The 23,239-nt window shown below is 41.7% G+C and overlaps 2 protein-coding genes and 1 long non-coding RNA gene across 3 annotated transcripts in view; 2 read left to right on the forward strand and 1 right to left on the reverse strand.

Moving 5' to 3' along the window:
• The window catches only part of LOC146483355 (uncharacterized), a 142,302-nt gene that overhangs the window by 36,233 nt on the left and 82,830 nt on the right, over positions 1–23,239 (reverse strand). The window lies entirely within an intron of this gene.
• LOC146483359 (uncharacterized) lies at positions 5,541–9,638 on the forward strand. Its single transcript, XM_085106100.1, has 3 exons — positions 5,541–6,398; positions 8,623–8,955; positions 9,411–9,638. Exons 1-3 carry the CDS (start codon positions 5,681–5,683, stop codon positions 9,614–9,616), a joined length of 1,257 nt encoding a protein of 418 aa, XP_084962226.1. The 5' UTR covers positions 5,541–5,680; the 3' UTR covers positions 9,617–9,638.
• LOC146483360 (uncharacterized) lies at positions 13,684–20,153 on the forward strand. Its single transcript, XM_085106101.1, has 3 exons — positions 13,684–14,571; positions 17,495–17,818; positions 19,574–20,153. Exons 1-3 carry the CDS (start codon positions 13,848–13,850, stop codon positions 19,777–19,779), a joined length of 1,254 nt encoding a protein of 417 aa, XP_084962227.1. The 5' UTR covers positions 13,684–13,847; the 3' UTR covers positions 19,780–20,153.

Here is a 23,239-nt window from a genome sequence, read left to right on the forward strand (position 1 = left end):
TGATTTTAGTTTGTAGTTATTTCAGTTGTACTTGTATTTGATTAAGGGAATTAAAATGAATTGTGTAGTGTAAGTCACCGACAAGAGACGCTTTGCCTTCTTAGCCGGACTTCCTGGAACTGTTTAGATTATCCTTAGTTGTGTTTTACAAGTGAAACAGTTGAAATCGTGTTAGTCATTTCTTTCAACGCAATTGTTTGTTGTAGACATAATTTTAGTTATGCTGATCAAAAGTTGTTTTCTTCTGGTATCAATTCAATGTGAAGCAAAAGTCTTGTTTTGAAGTGTTTCCTCGGAAACCGTACCATTGAATAGTTACAGCCAAATTGGTTTTTGAGAAGTAACAATAGATCGTTTATGCTTTGTCAACAAGGGTTTCCTTAGTTTTACTTTCAGTTATCTTGCTGCCGGAACTTGACTGGAAATAACTTGCTTATTCTTTTTTGGTAATTTTTGGTGTAACTCCGCCGTGTTTCAGGTTGAATTTGTACCAGTTGAATTTTACCCTTAATGACTTTTAATCCATAAGTAATTACTGAACGGAAACACCTATTGTACCAGATCTGTTGTACCAACACGTACTGTACTTTTAATTAGAGTTACGAGGTTGTTAACACGTAGCAAGAAAATTTATGAAAAAAGGCGGAACCAAGATTTCACTCGTGTCCAATATACACAAACGAATACGAATCGTCAAAACACCCTCACCAATCGTACCATTGGTAAAAGATTACGATTTGTCAAAGACGCCTTACGATTCGTACCATTGGAACGAATGGTAAGCTCCTCATTCGATCGGAATTCCATTGGTGAAATGCATCTCATTAACACTTGGAAGCCGTGCGAAAACGAATGGTCGATTGGTACCATTGGTACCATTGGTACAAATGGAAAAGTAGTCAGTCGATTGGTTACGATTCGTACCAGTGGAACAAATGGTAAGCTTCTCAGTCGATCGGTATACCATTTGTAAACTGCATCTCATTAACTGACTTGTAAGCCATGCCAAAACGAATGGTCGATTGGTACCATTGGTACCATTGGTACAAATGGAAAAGTAGTCAGTCGATTGAATCACCATTGGAATCTGGATCTCAAGACAAACGTCATGACTTGAATCTTCCTTGATATATAAGCAAAATACCTCGTTATTTAATGTATGAGCCGAAACAACATGAAACAAGTGCACTACACATGATTCTATTTCGTTCCTAAATCCACGAGCCGAAACAAGCATGCTACACATCAATATATCTCGTTCTTTAATGCACGATGAGCCAAAACAAGCGCGCTACACATGAAGATACCTCGTTCTTTAATCGATGAGCCAAAACAAGCGCGCTGCACATGAATATACCTCGTTCTTTAATCCATAAGCCAAAACAAGCGCGCTACACATGAAATATACCTCGTTCTTTAGTCCAAGAACCGAAAAAAGTGCGCTACGCATGAATATAAGGGAGTGTTCATTATTTATGGGGAGGGGGGGCTGGCAAATGGGAGGGGGGGGGGGCAAGCAAAGTTTACTCCCCTATTTAGGGGGGGGGGGGGTCAGAAAGGTTTTGCTCTGGATCTGGGAAAGAGGGGGGGGGGGACAAAAAAGTTTGAAGGTTGATATCATTAGTTTTGGGTTTTTTTTATTTAAATTCTTCCAGAACCGCATGACATTTAATGTACTTATACCACAGTAAATCAAATCATAATCTCACACCAATAGTTTACACAGCAAATGGGTTCCATTCAATGGATTTGCTAGTTAGATATGTTTGGATTTCACTGGCTGCACCAACAGATAGGCCGCCCTCAGAAATAAGTTGATCTAGGCCTTTCACTAGAACGGTTGGGTGAAGGCTGTCAGTGTTTTGCAGGCAGATCATGTCATCTGACAGTGGCAATATAACTTCTTCTGCACTTTGCCCAGTCAAGGACTCCACAACTGCAGCTTGGCACAGTCTTTTTCTCTTTTCTTTCCTCTGTTTTGCCTTTCTCTTGGCCTCTTTCCGCCTCCTACTCACTCCACTTTTTTTAGTGTCTGCCAGTTGCACAAACACCCTCTTTAGCTGCCTTGTGGTATTTTCCAGACTAGTGATTACACTCTGTATCACTTCAACCTGTACATTAACATACGTAATAGTTTCTTCTACTGCTAGTGGAGCAAGCAAAAAGCAGGCGAGTAAAGCACTAAGTGGAGGATGAGAGTATGGTCTGATAATAAATGCATCATTGGGGGGTGGGGGGATGGGTCAAAAGCGTTTACATATTCTAGCTGGGGGGGGGGGGGGCAAAAAAAGTTATCCTTCATCATTGAGGGGGGTACAAAAAGTTCCAAGCGTTCCGTTTCCCCATTTGCCAGCCCCCCCTCCCCATAAATAGTGAACACTCCCTAACTCGTTCTCTAATCCATGAACTGAAACAAGCACTCCACACAGAATATAACTCGTTCCTTAATCCATGAACCGAAAGAAGCGCGCTACGCATGAATATAACTCGTTTTTTAATCCATAAACCAAAACAAGCGAGATACGCATGAATACAACTAGTTCTTTAATCAATGAACCGAAACAAGCTAGCCTCCCACGCAGACGTCGTACCATTGTGTAGTGCGTGGGAGGCTAGAAACAAGCGTGCTACGCATGAATATTACCGGTACTCGTTCATTAATCTATAAACAGAAACAAGCACACTACACATGAATATACCTCCTTCTTTAATCCATGAACCAAAACTAGCGCGCTACACATGAATATAACTCGTTATTTAATCCATGACCCGAAAAAAGCGCGCTACGCATGAATATAACTCGTTCTTTAATCCATGAACCAAAACATTAGCGCGCTACACACAGAATATAACCATGTACCAAAACTGAGCGCGCTACGCATGAATATAATGCGCCGATCAAATCGAAACTTCAACATCCCCCCCGGGTAAACCCCGGGCATTTGACTATTTTCTGTGCCCGGGGAGTGGGGAATTTGACGGGTAAGGCCTTCTCGGGGGTGGGAAATTTGACTTTGCCTGGGCGGGGTGGGGAAAATTGAACCGGAAGTGTCAGGTTTCAAATCGCTTTTTTGGGGAGCCGCCGAAGCTATAAACATGTGTTTGGACGAGATGGAAGAGATATAGCATTTGTCAGTGATTTGTGATCGATTAGCTTACAAAAAAAGGATTATTTTTTATAGATTGTATATTAAATGATGTAGATTTTTTATACAACGAGTCAACCTGCGTCTTTGTCCCGCATTTGTGTCTACAGAGGTTTTTAGAATAGCCATAAAACAGCAGTGAACAGTGAAAGAAAAAAAAACACACTGTCGAATGAAAACCGCCAAATTAAACTGCAGAATACCATGCCACTCGAACAGTCTACGTAGCCGGCTACCTCATTTTAAATATGTTATTATGTATTTCTCGTTAAACAACCTTTGCCGTATTTCGGAGTTAGAGCAGCTTACACTTGCCGATTGACATTGGCCGACTTAATTAATTCAATTTCCAATCATTTTTTAATAGTTTCAATGTTAAAGTTGTGGTTTTTGTAGTAACTCATGATAGGAGACGACAACGATTGTTCTTTAGGAGGGGCATTTGACAGACAAATCCGATAAGGTAGGGCATTTGAACACCATTTGGCCCGAGGGGGCGGGAATTTGAACGATCCAATCTTCAAAAGTTCAAATGCCCGGGGTTTCCCCGGGGGGATGTTGAAGTTTCGAGTTGATCGGCGCATAACTCGTTCTTTAATCCAGGAACCGAATGAAGCGCGCTACGCATGAATATAACTCGTTCTTTAATCCAGGAACCGAATGAAGTGCGCTACGCATGAATATAACTCGTTTTTTAATCCATAAACCGAAACAAGCGCGATACACATGAATACAACTCGTTCTTTAATCAATGAACCAAAACAAGCGTGCTACGCATGAATATTACTGGTACTCGTTCTTTTATTGGACAACACTCCAAGATTTGGACAAGAAGGTTGTGTTCTAGTTTAAGTCTCCGTTGTAAAGTGTTGTTATGCGATTTCATTTAATGTTTGATTTCTCTTGTATTTAGCCAAGAATGTTCATTTGTAAAAGATGGAAATGTTCCTTGTAATTTTTACATTGATGTCCTCGCTTTGTTTTGCCCACAGCGTTTGGCAATGACATTGAAAATTGAAGAAGAAAATCATTTTGGTCGCTGAAAGTTACTCGGAGGAAAATATGTAAATTGTTTTAGTGCGCAAGCGTAATTTCGCTTAAGAACTACTGTGCAAGGCATTACGTTACCTTAAATTTACGATTGATGAGATTTTGACAGCTGATTGACAGTTCCCGCCAAATTACGCCTGGACGCACGCTTGGACGATCTAAAAGTGACGAGATTAATCTGTTCTTGGCTTTTATATCTTGATCTTGTCAGAGTAAGGTTTTGCAGTGTTTATCAATAAATAACCAAAAGAGCAGAAGACGTGGTTGTACTCCTTGAAGCGTAATAGCGCGTAGTACTATAGTACAACAGACCCCCAGAAGGCTGTTATCTAGAACTCAGCCCAAATAAGGTCAATAAAACTGAAACTTGGTATATTACACAAGTCCTCATAGTAACTACGTGTGCCAATTTTGAGCAAAATCGGCCGACGCTCACTTCGAAGCCTGCCCTACTCTCTCAGGCAAGCCTTAGTGCGACTACTATTACTGGGGTCACTTAAAACTGGCCAATCAGATCACAGTATGACACGAACAGTGAATAATCCAAAATCTTGGGGTTTTACAGTTGTTTTCCGTCTATTCATGATTGGTTCAATCGGCTTTGGTTGAAATTCATTTTTCTTGTTCTCTTTTGCAATTTGTCTCACAATTTTGTTGCGACAATCGTTGCAGGAATCATTACCATGAAATTAACGCGTCTCAGAATTGTTTTGTTCCCGCAACCGTTGCGAAAAGTTAAGGTCGGTTCTACTTCGTGTAACGGTGATTGCAATAAAAACATTGCGAGACAAGTTCATTTCAGGGCACGTTATACTACTACTGTGTGTAACGTTACGTGTAACCATGGGCTATAGGAAACATGGGTTTCGACTAAATAAAGAACACATTTATTTTAAATTAAGTTGCATTACCCACAATGAAGTAGTCTTTTGTCTTTTCTGGTCGTTTCTCCCCATTTATTTCTTGTAGAATAGCCATAACATTCTTATATCGCCAGCATGCATTCGTTCAGTCTTGGTAACCGAATTTGCTATGCAGGCTAAATTTGTTCTGAGTTATGCAGGCTAAATTTGTTCTGAGTCAAACGGCGCGTTGCCAATGAGGGCTATTCTACAAGAAATAAATGGGGAGAAACGACCAGAAAAGACTAAAGACTATTTCATTGTGAGTAATTCAACTGTATTTGAGATAAATGTAATGTTATAATTTGCTTAGTCGAAACCCATGTTTCTTCTATTGCCCATGGTGTAACTTGTGTAACAACGCCTGCCATACACAGTTCTTGGAAAAACCGGAAGTGTCCGAATTCCGGCGATTCCACTGCGTACGCAACGCGACACTTGAAACCAAAAGCAGTGAAAACATCAACCGAGAAATGTAAACAGTCTTGTAAGGTATAGCGATAATTAAGGTTCTGGGCTGTGTGGAAATCTTGGCGGGGTCAATTTTATCCAGACAAGGAGGATACGGAAGACAGTGGTGCAATGGCAACAGATGACGAAGGATCGAACAGAAGCCCGGACGAAAGACAACCATTGATACATCCTCCGCAACCGCAAACCGTCGGCCTCGACAGCTTCCGGCTTGGACGAGAGGGGCAAGAAACTGATAAATGCACACGGATTGTACTCGCTGTCCTCAAAGCTGTATTTTGTTTGCTTGGATTATGGGGACATCAGGCGTGGAACTACATCCCTCGCGTTCTACTTGGCGCAGTTTGTATTTATGAAGGCGTTGTCGTTCTATATATTAACCTGTTACATGATTGTTTTCCCATGAACTATAAGAATTTAACAGACGAAAAGAAGCAGCCATTTCGCTACGGCAATAAAGTTGGAGACATGGACATTGTCATAATTTCTGCGGCGGCTATTATCTCATACTTTATTTTCATCTGTTGTTTTATGGCAGCCAAACGCAAAGACTCCGCTCTTGTGTCTCCTTCACAATCACTACCAAATCATGTTAGTAAAAGGGAATCAATCGTGTTATTTCTTGCTTTCATTGTCGTGACACTATTGTTGTTGTCAAGCTCGATGGGTGTGTTTTACAAACGCCGAAGGAAAAATCCGGCCGAAATTCACCAGGCTGAAAATCCATTTTGCACACTTTTGGCCGCGACAGGCGTAGCAGCGCAGTTCTTGCTCCGATTCGTGTCAGTCAATACTTGTCACGTCTTCGCCGTCAGTTCGTTCACACTCGGTAAGTGTTATGTGTTCTTCCACTCTTTGTTTCTGGGTATGGAACTTTGGTCTTCGCAAGTAACAATGCTGTTTATACACTCGATTGAATGAAAGTTTTCCTGTACGAACTGTAGCCTCCGTCGCAGAAGCTCTTTTGGCTCATCACGCAATCTTTCTGCGTGACTAGCTAAAAGGGCGTCTGCCAATATGAACTGCGAATCGTAAACGATGCGACCTGATGGAATTATGGGTAATTTAATTAGCATACGTTCATTTCGCCATTTCATGTTTTTCTCACTAGTTTTTCTCTTTCTTCGTGAGCAACGTGCAAATTGTAAGGTCTAAAAACGCCATTGTTTTTATTTTCTGACAACGTGAATGTAAATGAGCTCATAGGTCAAACATTTCCCTGAAAACTGTTGAATCTTATGTTTAAGTTTTTTCAATCGAGTGTATGTAGGTCATGTAAAGCTGAGATTCCTCGAAAGAAACCGAGAAGAATAATGCAAACTCAGCCTCAATTCACAGGCTCAACACGCTTATCGAACTAGCTGAACTTGCAAGAGGAGGGCATGGGGCCGAGCACGACAAGAATGGCTGGTACAAACTGTTACATGTGGGTGTGATCCCTGTATTTCCTCTAGGAGAGTTAACATTAAATGTAAATAAGGGAGAAACGAAGACTCAGAAAAAAAAATCCGAGTCCCAGATGGGATTTGAACCCACGACCCTCTGCGATCTAGATCACGGAGGGTCGTGGGTTCAAATCCCATCTGGGACTCGGATTTTTTTTCGAGTCTTCGTTTCTCCCCTATTCACATTTAATATCTTGTTGTTGTTGTTTGTCCATTAATTAGAGTTAACATTGCATTTTAAAATGTTACGACACCCTTTGCAATTATGACCGCTGTATCAGTATGAACCTGCTCCTGCCTTAACCCAAATTGGCAAATATGATGACTGGCGATCAATAATTTTCACCGGAATTCCATATTCCTAGATGGCGCGTCGTTGGATTTAGGGTACTTAGTAACATAATTTGGTAAAAAATAGCTCATTGCATGAAACCGAGACCAAGGAATATTCATACTAAGTGAATCAGCCATATTTTCACATAGGATCACTGTAATGACCTGTTATATGAATTAATTAACAAAGCAAGTAAATGTGGAAAAGCAAGATATAACGTACTATGTGAACATATGGCTCACCAGCAAGAACTCGAACCTTGCTGGTTTCCTGCAATCAAGGCAGACGTGATAACTGCTACACCACAGGGGAACTTACAGTGACGGCGGACGAAATAGCACAGTTTATTCTCATTACATCACCTTGATCACAGGGGTTGCTCAGTCAACACAGAGAGACCATGAAACAGGCAGCAAAGAAGATTTATTCTAAGTGCAATCAGACTCTCTGTGTCGAGTGAGCGACCCCCTGATCTCAGTGACATAATAAGAATAAGCTGTGCTATTTCGTTCACTTTCACTGTGGGTTTGCCTGTGCCGGGTGTAGAGGTTATCACGTCGTCCTTGAGTACAGGAGAATGATGTTCGAGTCTTTGCCGGGGAACCATATTTTCACAACACAAGATCACGATGTATAATTTCACCCCTTTTGATCTTGGTAGGTAGCTTTTTGTGAAAAGTTGTACAGAGTTTCACTTTTAAATTGATTTTATTTTAGTGCTTATTAAATAAGTTATGAATTTTTAATTAAAGTTGTGTTATTATTATTATTATTATTATTATTATTATAATTGTGTCAATAACAAAGTGCTTGAATATGATTGGTTCTTAACAGCCCATTATTTATAGCTTAATTTTGCTATGTAAATCCAAAACTGTCCGATTTGACCTGTCTGATTACTAGAAGCTTGTAGTCAGACAGGTCAAATCGGACAGTTAAAGGACCAATGAAAATCAAGTAGCAAATGCCACTAGCCAATGAAATTTCACTACATGGCACATGATAACCAATCAAAATCAATGAAAAAATTGTGACCAGGTAAGCTGTCTAGCTTCAACTGGAAAAGAAAAATGGAGGAAACTTTTTGTTATTGGCACAATTAATTGGTAATGGGACTTCGTGTCGTACATTTCAGGGGTAATCAGGCTCGTAATTCTCACCCGATTACTCCCTGAATTGTACTCCACTCAGTCGTATTACCATTACTTATTACTATCATTATCATTATCATTATCATTATCATTATCATTATCATTATCATTATCATACCTCAGGTACATTTGCAGAGGTCACCTTCAAGCGCATCCGGGACATTCAAAATGGCACCCTTGATGACGTCATAAGAATACATGAAGCCTTGTGCACCATAGTTTTCAGTACCGTATCAGCCTACAGTGTGTGGTTTGTGGTGCACTGGTTCACTTACGGAGCCGGTCTTCTTGTAGCTGTGATATACATATCTGAAGAGATTATCCTGCGTGACACTGAGCATCAGACTCACACAACCAGTGGAGTTGATTTTGGCTTTTTACCAGCCTTCCTTTGTCTTCTTTACCTGTTTATCTTCCCGTGTGTGTGTGCAGCAAGGATCTCGAGTCAATGTGCTGGTAAGCCGAGCATTTATCGGATGCCCTTCGGAAAGATAGTGAACTAGTAGTAATGTTAAGTGTCAAGACACCGTAAAACAGTACCACGCCTGCATTGGTCGGTCCATCACGCATGTGCGTCGCCTTGCATATCCTTTGGGCAGCGATTTTCTGCCACGCTGCCTCCTGTTTAGCCCCAATTGTTAGGGCTCATCCGCCTGACATAGCCAAGTCAGTTGTAAGTTTGAGTGTAGCAACATGACAGAGCTAAACTTGAATTCAACACAGCAAACACCTTCACTTTGGCAAAATGCAGCCTGTTGTAGACAGCGGTCAAAAGTCTCATTAATTTTCAAGTTGGCCATGTTGACAGTGACTTGAGGGTCTTTCAGGGAAAGAACTCGGGTACGTTACGCCATGTGCACACACTCATTAATATTTTGTTATTGTAATAGTTTGTTCTTTCCGGTTCCCAGGAATCTACGAGAAAGTAAACTGCACCGTATCCTCTGAGTGGAGTGAAGGCCATCCCTTCAGAGATCGCCAAAACATCGCTCTGTTTATTTCCTACGCCAAAGACAGACGATGCGGCTTTAAAGTTGGTAGAATAACGTTTAACACTTCCCTTGCCTGGTTTTCCTTCTTCTTTGGAGTTACAGCTTTACTGTTCCACTTCTTTTAGCCTTGTTCATAGTCCGTCCAACTCTCAGAGTTCGTCGATACAGGTGCTGCAATTCATGAAATTTTTGCCGTCAGAAATTTTATTTCTGTACGGTGAAGCCGGTTTGTGGAGAGTGCTTGAAATCTATAAAACGCGCCAGAAGTTATGAATACTAAATAGTGCATGTGTTAAACAGACACAAAATTGACACTCTATTGGCCGGATTTTGGGACTGGAGGATATGAAATTCTGAAAACAATTCCTGGAAAATTCTTTACCGTGAAATAGTACGAATGCTATGGGTCGGACCCAAGGCCGATCGTTCGTCATCCGACGCATCAAGCGGCTAAACAAAAACAGCCTCTGGTACTCAGGGTAGTGAACAAACCTCACTGTTTACTAGTCTCGCGATGAGAAATTTAGTGATAAACCGTGAGAGGTTGTCCCCAAATAGATGGTAATTTTGCAGCAAACAACATGCCCAGGCGACCACAGTACACCACACGGCCAGTTTCACATAAAGAAACTATACAGACTCCCCACTGGATGAGTGTTGCCAATGTGCGAGCCAGCGAGCCAAACGTGCGAGCCATGCGAGCCAAACGTGCGCAGACGTGCGAGGCATGAACAAAACATGCGAGGCTTGCGAGGCATGAACAACCCCCAACATAAATGTTAACCGTTAAGCTAACCGGGGAGCTATTTAAGCTAACCTGAGTGCTATTTAGGCTAACCGGAGTGCTATTTAGGCTAACCGGAGTGTTTTTTAGGCTATCCTGAGTGCCTCGCACGTCTGCCTCGCATGGCTCGCTGGCTCGCAGATTGTCAAGACCCCCACTGGATGGAATACCCAGTCCTTCGAAGCGTTATCCGAGCTTTAACAGTATTGTTTTAGGTTTTTCTTTGATAATGATTCGATAATTTGCTCGTTGGAGACGGGCAATGTGCAATAACGTTTTAGCAATTTGAAGTTAGTTAGTCTATCATGCCAAGTTTTGTTTATTCATTCATTCATTCTTATTAGCTTCGCAGTAGAACAGAAATCCCAAAGTTGTAGGTTATAATTATTTCTGTTATTGATTATTACAATTAAATGTGAGTAGTGAGGAGAACTCCAGAAACCATCTGGGTTATACCAGGGTGGTCCTCACATTCATGATTGTATCATTTGTGAGATCAAATTTAACCTAAAGTATGTAGAAAGTTAGCCTCCCACGCAGACGTTCTTAGGGGTTCGTCACGCGTTCCTGGGGCAGGAACGCGTGACGAACCCCTGTTGAGGCCTTAAATGTAATAAATGTCCCTAAATGTAATAAAGGTCCTAAGTGTAATAACTTTCGGCCTTAAATGTAATAAAGGTCCTAAGTGTAATAACTTCTGGCCCTAAACGTAATAAAGGTCTCGAATGTAATATATGTTCTGCTCCACATGAAATCACAGTGATAAATATGTGAGATTTAACTGCATTTATTATACAAAAACAAGAAGGCCAAAATGTGTCTAGGGAAACCCGATTACATTTTACCTTGAATACTCAGAACCCACTGAAATAAAAGCCTTACATCAAGTGTCACATATGCCATTTTAATCTGCAGGTCCTATTCTACAGGGGCCAACAGCAACACTAGTTAGGCAGTAACAACAGAAACATGCAGAAATAGTAAATTGTAACTAAGGCCTTTTTAATTAAGATGTTTCACCTTGTGATCTCTTTGAGTACACAACGAATGGATGCGAAAAATGTCACACGGGAACCCGAGTGTAGACTGTACCGCGGTCATCTGCTTTAACCTTTGAACAGTGGCGAAACTGTCAAAAAACCGCCTTCAATGGCCTGTTAGCTTGAGGTGAAGTCTGCTTTATGTATGTCTTTAATTGTTTCTGTCGAGTCTTTCTGTTTGTGGCTAAACGTTTTACAGTAAAAAAGTGTTTATGACTTCATTTCTATAGGTAAAACTACTTACACGCTCCAAATTATGATTCACACAGTCATTACATACATCTCACCAGGAGAGTTATCACAAATAAAAACGAACCAAGCCAAAATGCCTAAAAACCATAGGGATTTAAGGTTACTCCCATGTTTCGCGAGTGCCTTCAGGAAAATCTAGCGTACGCGCGCTGCTTTCGATAAAACCACGGAAAACTATATATCACTGTAAAGCTGATAAATTGAAGATTGCGAAAATATCAATGTTTTTTTATTTTGTTGGATACATAAGCGCTCAGAGGCCTGCAAACTCAATACCAGCGACGTGTACTTAACTGAATTACCCACTCCACGTAAAGGCGCACAACCAAACAGACTCCACAATATCAATCAGGAGATAATAGGCTAACAAAGTGTGTCAGGCTTTTTCTTTATTCCTATTGGTTTGTGAGAAAACCTATCCTAAAGATGGACAATGGAAAATTTTTGTAGTCGCGTCAGATGTTAACACGTCACGGGAAAAATATTTTGAATTTCGTAAAAGCCTGACACACTTTGATACATTAATATCTGATGACCATTTTGGCCAAATTTCGTTGAAATCTGGCAAATCTACATACCCTATTAATTCATTTGAAGATGGGGAATTCGCGCAAAAACAAAAGCCGTGTTTTCGGCCGTGAAACATTTTCAGAGTTCTCGCACCTCATTAAAATACTTGTCAACGCGCTCATGCCGCCGGCCAATCAAACACAAAGAAGCATTCCCTGGGGAGTTCTGTAGATTAAAAAGAAACAATCGAAATTCCCCGCGGAAGCATTTAGTGTTACTGTAATATTGTAAAGCGATTTCTTTATGGGAAAAGTTAAGTCTGGCGCGAGAAAGCCACCGGCGAAACCAAAACAAAGAAGAAAACGGCAGATAGACGCAGAACATGAAACTGGCAGCCCCAGCGGAGTTGACAAGAGACACGCACTTCTCACCGCTATCAGTAGATCAGTGCACGAGGCTGCGCGCTAAAGTTCACTGCTTATTTTCAGCCGGTCAACAACGGCGAAAGTGAATTGTTGCCGGCATCTTCGATTTCGGACTCCGAACTAATGTTTGACTCTCCACAAAGGAGTACTCTCCACTATCGGATTTCTTGTCCTCGAATTTCTCTGCTGCCGAGGCAGTTATTTTTATCCGGCTTGCCCCGATGTCTTTCGACGAGGATGGGTTTGAAAGAAAATCTGACTGGTTGTACAAAGAACCCTTGTCGCTCTCCGCCAGCTGAAGTTTTTAGGCTTCGTCAAATGATTTTTTGACCTTCTTTGGCCCCGTTTTTTTCTTAACTTTCACCCAACGCGACTTTTCTAGTTTCGCTTTCTTCATAACAACCTTTTACGCAATGCTTGAATCCAAAATGGAACGCTGTTTCACAGTAAAATTTTACATACAACGCCGTGACATGCGATGAACACGATGGCAAAAATATGCAAATTTGCCGGTTATTCGAGATCGCGGGTAAATTTTGCCGCGTAATATGTCAACACAATCCTGCATAAATTGGATTATGACACCTTCACTCGCTCACCACTTTTCCTACAAAACTTTGCTTTTCAGATAGCTCGCGTTCTTTTTGAGATTTCTAACGGCTGTTTTCACGAAACTTTGCAGCCCTTTCTTGTTTCAACAGTTATCTAAAAAAAATTATTTGAGAAAAATTCGACCTTCCTTCCGTATAAGTAACCTTAAGCAGTCTCAATCCAGTCCTCCAAATCATAAAAAACCAGCCACAAAATCAAGAAGCTTGCTACTGAAATGTTCGTGAGAATTTATTTAAAATAAACTGCCAATAACTTATATGTTAGAAAGCAAAGAAAAATCATTAAAACAAAGGGGTGCTAAAAAGAGTTAGTTTTATTTAGTGGGGAGGGGGGGGGGGGATATGAAAAAAAAAAGATAGTTTACGAATTTCTTCCCCATCCCTCCCCACTCCGATAAATAATGAATGGTCCCTCAGGGAATATATTGTTTTCTTAATGAAAAGTAAAACTGAATTAAAACTAAACTTCAGGTGTCAAGAGGTTATTAAGAGTTTTGTCCCGTTATTGTCCGAATGATGAAAATTTACAACCTTGAGTAAAATTCTTGGAAAACCAGAAGTTTAGAAATTTCTTTCCAGTGTACACACTACTCAAACCGAAAGTAAATTACAATATTTTGAGTCATTAATATTTAATTTACATCACGGATCATTCGTAGAAATTCGCGAGGAACTTTCTCAGCCGGGCAAATAATAGTATTCCACCTTGATTTGTAGTCATTTGTTATCTTAACATGGAGAATGCACGACTGAATCAGCCGCAAATCGTTACAGACGATAATAACACGGTCGATGCGGAGGGAAATGAAGAACAACAGCCACTTCTTCCCCGCCAAGAAACAACTTCCGACAACTTCCGGGATGACCGAGAGCAGCAAGAAAGTGACAAATTTTCAAGAATTATGCTGGGCATTTTCAAATTTTGTTTCTGTTCGCTTGGATTATGGAGCCATCAGGCGTGGAACTACATCCCTCGCGTTATAGTCGGGATAATTTGTATTTATCAAGCGGTCTATGATTTCTATGTCGTTCTGGGATGTCGTGGCTTCGACTGTGGCTTCCTTCAAAACTCAACGGGCAAAAATTCTTCGCATCAAAAAGGTGATCGGCAACTCTCAAAAGCTGTTAATACGATAGTGTCACTTGCGGCGGTCATTTCGTACCTTCTGTTCATTGGTTGTTTCGTCGTGGCAAAGAGAAAGGACTCGGCGTTAGTTCCCCCCTCGGAAACAATGATGAGAGATCTAGACAGAAAAGACGTCTGGTGGTTGTCTTTTGCTTTTTTTCTTATTACAGCGTTGTATTTATGCTCGGTGGCTGTGTTTTACGCCATTGTGTGGAGTCAGCCTCGTGGTTCGTATTTTGACGAACTCACTACAGGAGTAGGATCACAGTTTTTTGCTCAGTGGACAGCGATAACCATCTGTCACGTATTTGCAGTCAGTTCATTCACGCTTGGTGAGTTGACTTAGTAGTCTGTGCCTATAGCTTCTACACGAAGAAAACAAAATTGTTTTGGTCAAAAACGAACGCTCGGAATACTTCAGTTTACCAGTTTGCCGGTTGGTCACTCAGATTTAGTTTCGGCACGGTCAATCTCTCAGTCAGTCATTGCGTCAGCTAGTCCCCAGTCAGTCGCTCACTCAGTCAACCAGTCAGTCCATCAGTCAGTCGGTCGGTCAACTAATCAGTCAGTCAGCTAGTCGGTTCGTCCGGTCGTAGGTCAGCTAGTCTGTCAGTTAGTGAATCAGTCAGATACAATGTAGTCAGTCCGTCAGTCACCAATCAGTCCGTGAGTCAGTCGGACAGCTATTCAGTCCTTCCGGCCGTCAGTCAACTAGTCTGTCAGTCAGTCAGTCAGTCGCTATGAGCTAGTCAGTCAGTCAGTTCGTCCGTCAGTCTGTCCGTTAGTAGGTCCGTCCGCCCGTCAGTCAGTCAGTAGGTCAGTTGGCCGGTTATTTATTCGTTCTGTCAGCCAGTTAATCAGTTGGTCAGTGACATTAATTGATTAAGACAATCGACTAACGTGGTTCAAAAACTGAAAAAAATCTAATTTTATCCTGTTTGGTGCATACGACCAAAACAAGAACAAGATAACTCCAACTACGAGGACGAAACATTTAGTGTTGAAAAAAAAATCATTTTACTTTAAAAAATTACGTTACCTTAACGGGTTGTTATACCTGCATCGACTATAACAGTGTCGTTAGCGAACACGGGTACAATTAGGATTACTTTTTTATGCCCTGGTTAAGCCCATGCCACTTTAAGGATACCCAACCTTCTATCGCATCAGACCCATTTTCACAAGCCCCCAATCGAACAAAGTCATGTTAAAGTTGAAAGACAAACGCTGGATGTCTAATGGTATACAGAGAATGTGAATTGGAGGGTAGAACTCTCTTAGCTCCTTTTTAATTTAAATACAAAAGTTTCAAAGTTTAGGTGTTAGCAAAGGCTGTAACGTAACAGTAATTTTCTGCCTGAACAGTAAGAATATATATCGCAAAAATTGAAAGCCTAGCTGCAAGGATTTAGGAAAGTTCTTTCAAGCATCAAGATGCAGCTAATAAAAACAGTATAGAGAATTGGGCAACAGCTCGACATATCACACAAGCAAATGTAAATAGAGCTCAGAGTCAACCAGTTAGTCGGCCGTGGCCATTTAATCAATTGGTTTGTTGGTCAATACGTTGGAAAGTTAAGCAGTGAGTCGGTCGGTGGGTCCGTCGGTCGTAAGTCAGCCAGTCAGTCCATCTTTCAGTAAGTAGGTCAGTCAGTCAGTCAGTGAGCCGGTCCGTTGGCTGGCAAGTCAGTCAGACAGTGAGTCAGTCGGTCGGTCAGTAGAGTCAGTCAGTCAGTTAGTCAGTCAGTTGGTCAGTCGGTAGGTAAGTCAGTCAGTGAGTCAGTTGGTCAGTAAGTCAGTCAGTCGGTTGGTCAATCAGTAGGTCGGTTGGTAAGTCACTCAGTCTAACGGTCGGTCAGTAAATCAGACGGTCAGTTGGTCAGTCGGTCGGTCAGTAGGTTGGTCGGTCAGTCAGTAAGTCAGTCGGTCACTTGATTGGTAGGTAAGTCAGTCAGTCGGTCCAGCAGTAGGTCAGTTACGGAGTCAGTCAATCAGTAAGTCAGTCGGTCAGCCGGTAGGTCGGTTGGTAAGTCAGTCAGTCCGTCAGTTGGTCAGTCAGTTGGTCAGTCGGTAGGTAAGTCAGTCAGTGAGTCAGTTGGTCAGTAAGTCAGTCAGTCAGTCGGTCGATCAGTAGGTTGGTTGGTAAGTCAGTCAGTCAGTCGGTCGGCCTGTAGGTCGGTTGGTAAGTCACAGTCTAACGGTCGGTCAGTAAGTCAGACAGTCATCGGTTAGTTTGTCAGTCGGTCGGTCGGTCGGTCAGTAAGTAGGTCAGTCAGTCAGTGAGTCAGTCGGTCACTTGATTGGTAGGTAAGTCAGTCAGTCGGTCCATCAGTAGGTCAGTTAGGGAGTCAGTCAATCAGTAAGTCAGTCGGTCAGCCGGTAGGTCGGTTGGTAAGTCAGTCAGTCCGTCGATCTGTCGGTCAGTAAGTCAGTCAGTCGATAGGTCGGTTGGTAAGTCAGTCAGTCAGTGAGTCAGTCGGAAGGTCAGTAAGTCAGTCAGTTGGTGGGTCGGTAAGTCAGTCAGTCAGTCAGTCAGTCGGTCAGTCAGTAAGTCAGTCTGTCAGCCGGTAGGTCGGTTGGTAAGTCAGTCAGTCGGTAGGTCAGTTGGCAAGTCAGTCAGTCAGTCAGTGAGTCAGTGGGTTGGTCAGTAAGTCAGTTCATCGGTCGGTCAGTAAGTCAGTCAGTCAGTGAGTCACTCAGTTCATCGGTCGGTCAGTAAGTCAGTCAGTCAGTTGGTAGGTAAGTCAGCCAGTGTGTCAGTCAGTAAGTCAGTCGGTCGCTCGATTGGTAGGTAAGTCAGTAAGTCGGTCGTTCGGTCAGTCAGTAGGTTGTTTGGTGAGTCGGTCATTCAGTAAGTCAGTCGGTCAGCCGGTAGGTCGGTTGGTAAGTCAGTCAGTTAGTCGGTCGGCCAGTCAGTAAGTCAGTCAGTTGGTAGGTTGGTTGGTAAGTCAGTCAGTCAGTGAGTCAGTCGGTCAGTCAGTAAGTCAGTCGGTTGGTCAGTCAATGAGTTAATCAGTGAGTCGGTTGGTCTGTTGGTAAGTCAGTCAGTCGGTCGGTCAGTCAGTAGGTCAATTGGTAAGCCAGTCAGTGTAGTGAGTCAGTCGGTTGATCAGTGAGTCGGTAGGTCAGTTGGCAAGTTAGCCAGTGGGTCAGTCGGTCATTAAGTCGGTTATTAAGTCAGTCAGTCATTGAGTCAGTCTTGTGTCATTAGGCCTTGGCCGGTTATCAGTAAAATTACTGTGTTAATAGCCCCAGGTACATTTGCAAACGACGCCCTCAGACGTGCCCAGAATATCCGAGGTGATACCATAGATGGTATCATCAGAATTCATGAAGACCTGTGCACCGTAGTTTTCAATACCGTGTCAGCCTACAGTGCGTGGTTTGTACTACATTGGTTCAGTTACGGAGCAGGCGTCGTTTTATCCGTCATCTACATATCGAAAGAATTTCTCTCTAGGACCAAGTATGGCACTGCGACCTTAAACCTGGTGTACCTGTGCCTGTTATTCGTTTGTCACGTTTATTTATTTCTTCTGCCGTGTATTTTTGCTGCTAGGATTACAAGCCGTTGCGCTGGTAAGAAAATTTAGTGACGTCTTTCTATACTGTTCACATCAGTTTAATTGTCATTGCAAAAATGTAACTGTGTAGCAATCATTAGCAAAATACGGTCTTTAAGCAGGCAGAACTGTAAGGAAACGAGAACTTCACGAAACAGTAGGCTAAGTATTTAATTAGCCTAACAAAGGCACTGCATGTACGTTATAAATTTTGCAGCATTTCTTTTCAGTTGACAGGTTTGTTTTGGAGAAATTGACAATGAGTTTTCATTTCCCTTCCTAACTTGAACGCTTTCCCTACCAATTCAGTTCCCGAATAGTTCGTCTTCATTCATGTAAAAGTCGAACAGACTGGAAGCAATAGAGAGTGTCAGCAATGTCGAGTACGAGCTTCTTCAGTGAACTCATACACCAACGACGAGCTGACCTTGAATGGAAAAACTACATGTTCAAATGCTCATGACAACTGTCTATTCACGGTATGATTTTTGTTTTCCGGTTTCTGCAGTGTCTTTAAGGTTACCCTATACCTTCAGAGGTGTCTCGCGTCCAAGCGATGTAGCGCGTCCGGTTTAAACTGTAGATACCTGAACCCTTATATCAAATTAAAGCTTATGGAGCTGGCTATCAAACTAAACCAAGAATTTTGAAATAAAATGAATTGCCGAATTTTTAGCACTGTTTTCTCGAATCAATTTTTTTCACTTGGAGGACCCACTTCAAAGAGCTAAAACTCAAAAGGAATTTGTTCGTTTGCCTTCAAATTTGGACAGTAGCTAGTTTAACATATAAACAACAAAAATGTGTCTGCGAATTTTTCTTTTGAAATATTTTTTCTCCGAGGGCGATTTTTGTACGATCACTCCACGTTTTTTTCATCCTATTTCGAAAATGCTCTATAACTTTTCATTGCGATTGAATATGGCAAAACGCAGACACGTTTTTTTAGCGCTTTGGGTCCGGAAACTGAGGAGCAAATTAAATTAGCGAAAAACAAAATTCGCTTTGACTTGTAGCTTTAAAAAGGTGATTCGGAAGCTCGCATTTAGAGGTCGTGAAAAATTCGACAATTCATTTTATTTCAAACTTCTTGGTATAGTTTGATAGCCAGCTCTATAAGCTTTAATTTTATATGGGGGTTTAGGTGTCTACAGTTTAAACTAGACGCGCTACATCGCTTAAACGCGAGACACCTCTGAAGGTATAGGGTGACCTTAATAGATGCGTGCGTTCTCCTCAGACCGAGATTTCACCACAAACTCGTCGTACTACAACTTGGCCAAACGGATTTACGCACGTGTTGATGCGCAGAACACTTGCGCACTAAGGTCCAAGTAACAAACTCGCTTCAGACGTCGTCCCTCTCGTGCGCCGAACAAAATGGTACAGCATTATCTGACCTCGAGGGTCTTCCTTTCGTTAGTTGGAAAAAAGAGCAATTAAAATGTCTGGATAGCAGTAGGCGGGTTTGAATTTTGAAAATAGGTTTCGACAGCTCTGAATTTAAACTAAAGATGACAGAAGAGCGGTCGAAGCATGTCTTTAAAAATCAAAACTGTTGTATTCTCACGCATTTTTAAATGCTTAAGAAAAACGAATAAAAAAATAAGTATAATGAGTATTTTAATGAGTATAAAAGTAAGTATAATGGGTGGTAAATACCTGCCATTAACACTCAGCAAGCATCTTAACCCCTCTGTCATTCACTCAGAAATTAGGTTACAGTGATTGCAAAATCGCAATTGTTTTCTCCTTTTCTTTCGTTTTAAAGGTGTCTACGAGAAAATAAACTGCACAACATCAGCTGAGTGGAGTGACGGCCATCCGTTCAAAGATCGCAACAACATCGCCCTGTTTACTTATTACGCCAAACAAAGGCAGTGTGGGTTCAAAATTTGTAGAATCACGTTTAACACTTCTCTGGCTTGGCTTTCCGTTTTCTTTGGTCTCACGGGTTTGTTGTATCACTTCTTCTAACTTCTCCTCAGCAGTCCAGCATTCCAGGATCACGAACTCTGGCAGGCAGGAATAGAAATTCCGCAAAGAAGTCAAAAGAAACATTATTTTAATTTGTAACGGTTGAACTGAACGATAACTAGAAAGAACCGGCGGGAAGCAGACCTCAGGAATGTCTTCTGAAGTCAATGCTGCGATTATTATACAGTAGCTTATTATTTAACCAGCACTCAGTTTGCACACGGCCCAAAATTCTCTTTAGTGTACATATCTTCATTTTAGTAGTATTATCGTTTCAAATTGTATTTTAGTGTTTAGGATAGGGGGACAGTTGTTCATCAGTGGATATGCTGTTAGGTATAACCCTCAGTAAATAAAGTTGTATTATACCGGCATACTAAGGTCAGCTAGAACTTTCGGAAAACCAATAACCGCTCGGAAATTCGAGGGAGGAGAGGGGGGAGGAGGGGGGGGGGAGGAGAGGGGATAAGACTTCCATTACTACATTTTTTTGGCTAAAACATGTTTAAAAGCGGATTATTCAAACACAGTTTATAATTATTTTCTTTAAAGAATTTGGAACTTCTTCACTGATGTTTTTCGATGTGTTTCAGGCTTTTAGCCCAATGAAACAGCAAGTTTGAAGTTATTTGAACCCCTTGTGAAACGTATTCTTTCAGTTTTCTGTCACTGATTTTCGTCATGTCAATCCTGGCACAACTAAACAAGTTTAGATGTTGTGTATAGGGAATTAGATTTTCAGTTTAATTTATCCTAACAAACCAGTCACGCTGCGTTGGCTATCGCAAATATCCCAGTTTAAAAGACCCTGAAAGGATCTTGATGAAACCGAATCAACATTTTTAAGTACTTTTCTCAACTGTTAGTTTTCGTGTGCCTTACACTAAGCGTTACACTCTTCGACTACATTCGAGGAAATGAAAACCATGGAAATGGGTTTGGCGTTGGTATTTAAATATGGGCACGCCCTAAATAGAAATTGGACCTTCGTGTTTCTACTAGGGTAGTACAAAAACTGACAATTTACTTCTAGATCATTTCTTTTCTTTTCTACTTTCTACACAGTCACTGCTTCTTTAGACACAAAAGGGATGGCCGTATAGAAAATCATAAAGATTGAAGTTTCATACTAAATGATTTTATTACTTGTAACAGTCACCAGAAAGAAAAAAACACTCTGTACGGCGTAATTCAACAAATTGAAGTTACGCCTGTACTTAATCCAACTTAATGGGATTTCATACCCGGAATCAATAATGAATTGGATCCACATTACAAAACTCAAGGACTAACTTTGAACCTAAAAGAATTGCAAACCGATCATGGCAAAATTTCACTGATATCAGACCGCGAACGGGGCTTATTGTCTAGGGCTTATTGTTGCCTCAGGGCTTCTTGTCTTTGACGATAGTCCACGCGGCCCCCAGGAAGACAAATCCATCGAAACACAGAAACCATATGGCTGGATGCCCCCCGGGTGCCAGGGTGCATTCTGTGTACATCCCGACCCCGAAGATACGCTGAGAGTTAATTCTGAACTTCCACGCCAAGTGGCGGCCGAAGCGCCTGGCCGGGAAAATGTTGCGTAACCTACACAAAAAGCAGCTTGGGCTGGATGGCCGTTCCGGAGTTCAAATGGAGACTGGGGACGAGTATTTAAATTTCATTTAATCAGAAATTGAAGTCCATCACAAGAAAGATCTCTTGAAACTTAGTTTGCCAAGTTTGAGATTCTGGCGTTACATTGCCATTCATGTAGAAGGTTATCAATGAAAAATCTGACTGTACCGATTTGGGGGGACAGCATGTCAGAATTAGAGACATTGGTATGGAAATTGGGCGACCTTTGACAGGTCACAGTCTGGTTACTATGCAATGAAACATAACCAAACTTGGTAAACTAACAAATTTTTATGTCATCTTTCTCGCGATGGGGTTCATTTCTTCATATGACGCAATCTGAACAATTTGTAAACTAGGGCTCAGACCCTTTATGAACTTCGGAACGGGCATTTGCAGCGCTGGAGGGAAAACCTGCAGCGGATGTGGAAATCTGAATCACTAGGCAGCATCTGATGTGGAGATTGTTTATCTTGAGGACTATGAGGAATTATATGTAGTCAGTGATGTTTCAGCTGTCAGGCTACATCATTCGCAACTTGTCACGCTACCACTGGAGTCTGGGAATTGTTTGCGCTTCCAGCCGGACACTGGTGCCCGGTGTAAGGTAGTTCCGGTTCATCTGTGCAGGAAAGCGGCAAGTGATCCAGCATCTCAAGCCTGTGACATCAGCTATATCAGCCTGTGGTAAATCGCGACTTCCAGTCGTTGGGCAGGTCATCTTACGAGTATGGCTTGACAGTTAAAGTGCCCGCTAGACTGCAAGGTGGTCGACGACAAGGATACTCGCCCAGTTTTAGGGCGAAAAGCGTGCAATGGCAGAATCATTATCAAGTATCGGATAATGATGCTATTAAAAGCAAACATGGATGACGTCATTGTTTATCCCGCCCATGATGGCAAATAACAGGGCGGTATGCCTGTTAAACCAGTTTCTACAGTAAGAGTGGAAGAAGTAGGAGTGTTGGATGGTCACGTCAAGTTCGACCGTGCTGTGAACCACACACAACCTGTACCAAGAGGTGTGGCCGTGGCCCTACGCAATCGCCTGAAAGCGGAGCCGGACAGTATCTAGTATGGTGGAACAAGATAACATTGCGCCTGTAACCACAACCACACCCAGGGTCAGCTCCTTTGTAGTTTTCCCTGAGAAGGATAATAATGATAATAATAATAATAATAATAATAATAATAATAATAATAATAATAATAATAATAATAATGATAATAATAAAAAAATTTAAATTTATACCGCGCAGTTTCTATAAAAATATTCAACTGCGCCTTACAATAAATATTAAATTAAAAAAAGGATGGAAGATTAATGTTGTGCTTGGATCCTAAGGACCTAAATAGACCGATTTAAAAAGAACATTTCCCCACCCACCCACCCCCCCTCCCAGCAACGATCCAGGACGTAGCCCTTGTCTCGTAACACGAGGAATACAACATTGAGCAAAATCACGAAAGTGGCTTTTGTCTGTGTAGACTTAGTTCAGTATTGTTTCATTTTCTGTTTGCGGCATGCGAAACAGATAGAACGGTGGCCCAAAAGTGTCACGGAAATTTCACTTTCGTTCAGTGCATTTTCAATTTCGTCACGGCAATTTCAATTTCACCACGGCGATTTCAATTTTATCAGGGCAATTTCTTTAACCTGACTAAGAACCGGAAATAGTCCCCTTGCTTCTAGGGGCCCATTACCATCTGGGTAATAACCCACAATGAAGTTGAAATTGCCGTGATGGAACTGGAATTGCCGTGACACTTTTGGGCCATCGTAGAACGGTGGAAGATTCTGTTAATCTTCGTTTTAACTGCCACGTTGGCCACTTGTGTT

The sequence above is a fragment of the Pavona decussata genome, unplaced genomic scaffold, assembly GCF_977016875.1.
Source record: "Pavona decussata unplaced genomic scaffold, jaPavDecu1.1 SCAFFOLD_39, whole genome shotgun sequence".
Taxonomy (NCBI): Eukaryota; Metazoa; Cnidaria; class Anthozoa; order Scleractinia; family Agariciidae; genus Pavona; species Pavona decussata.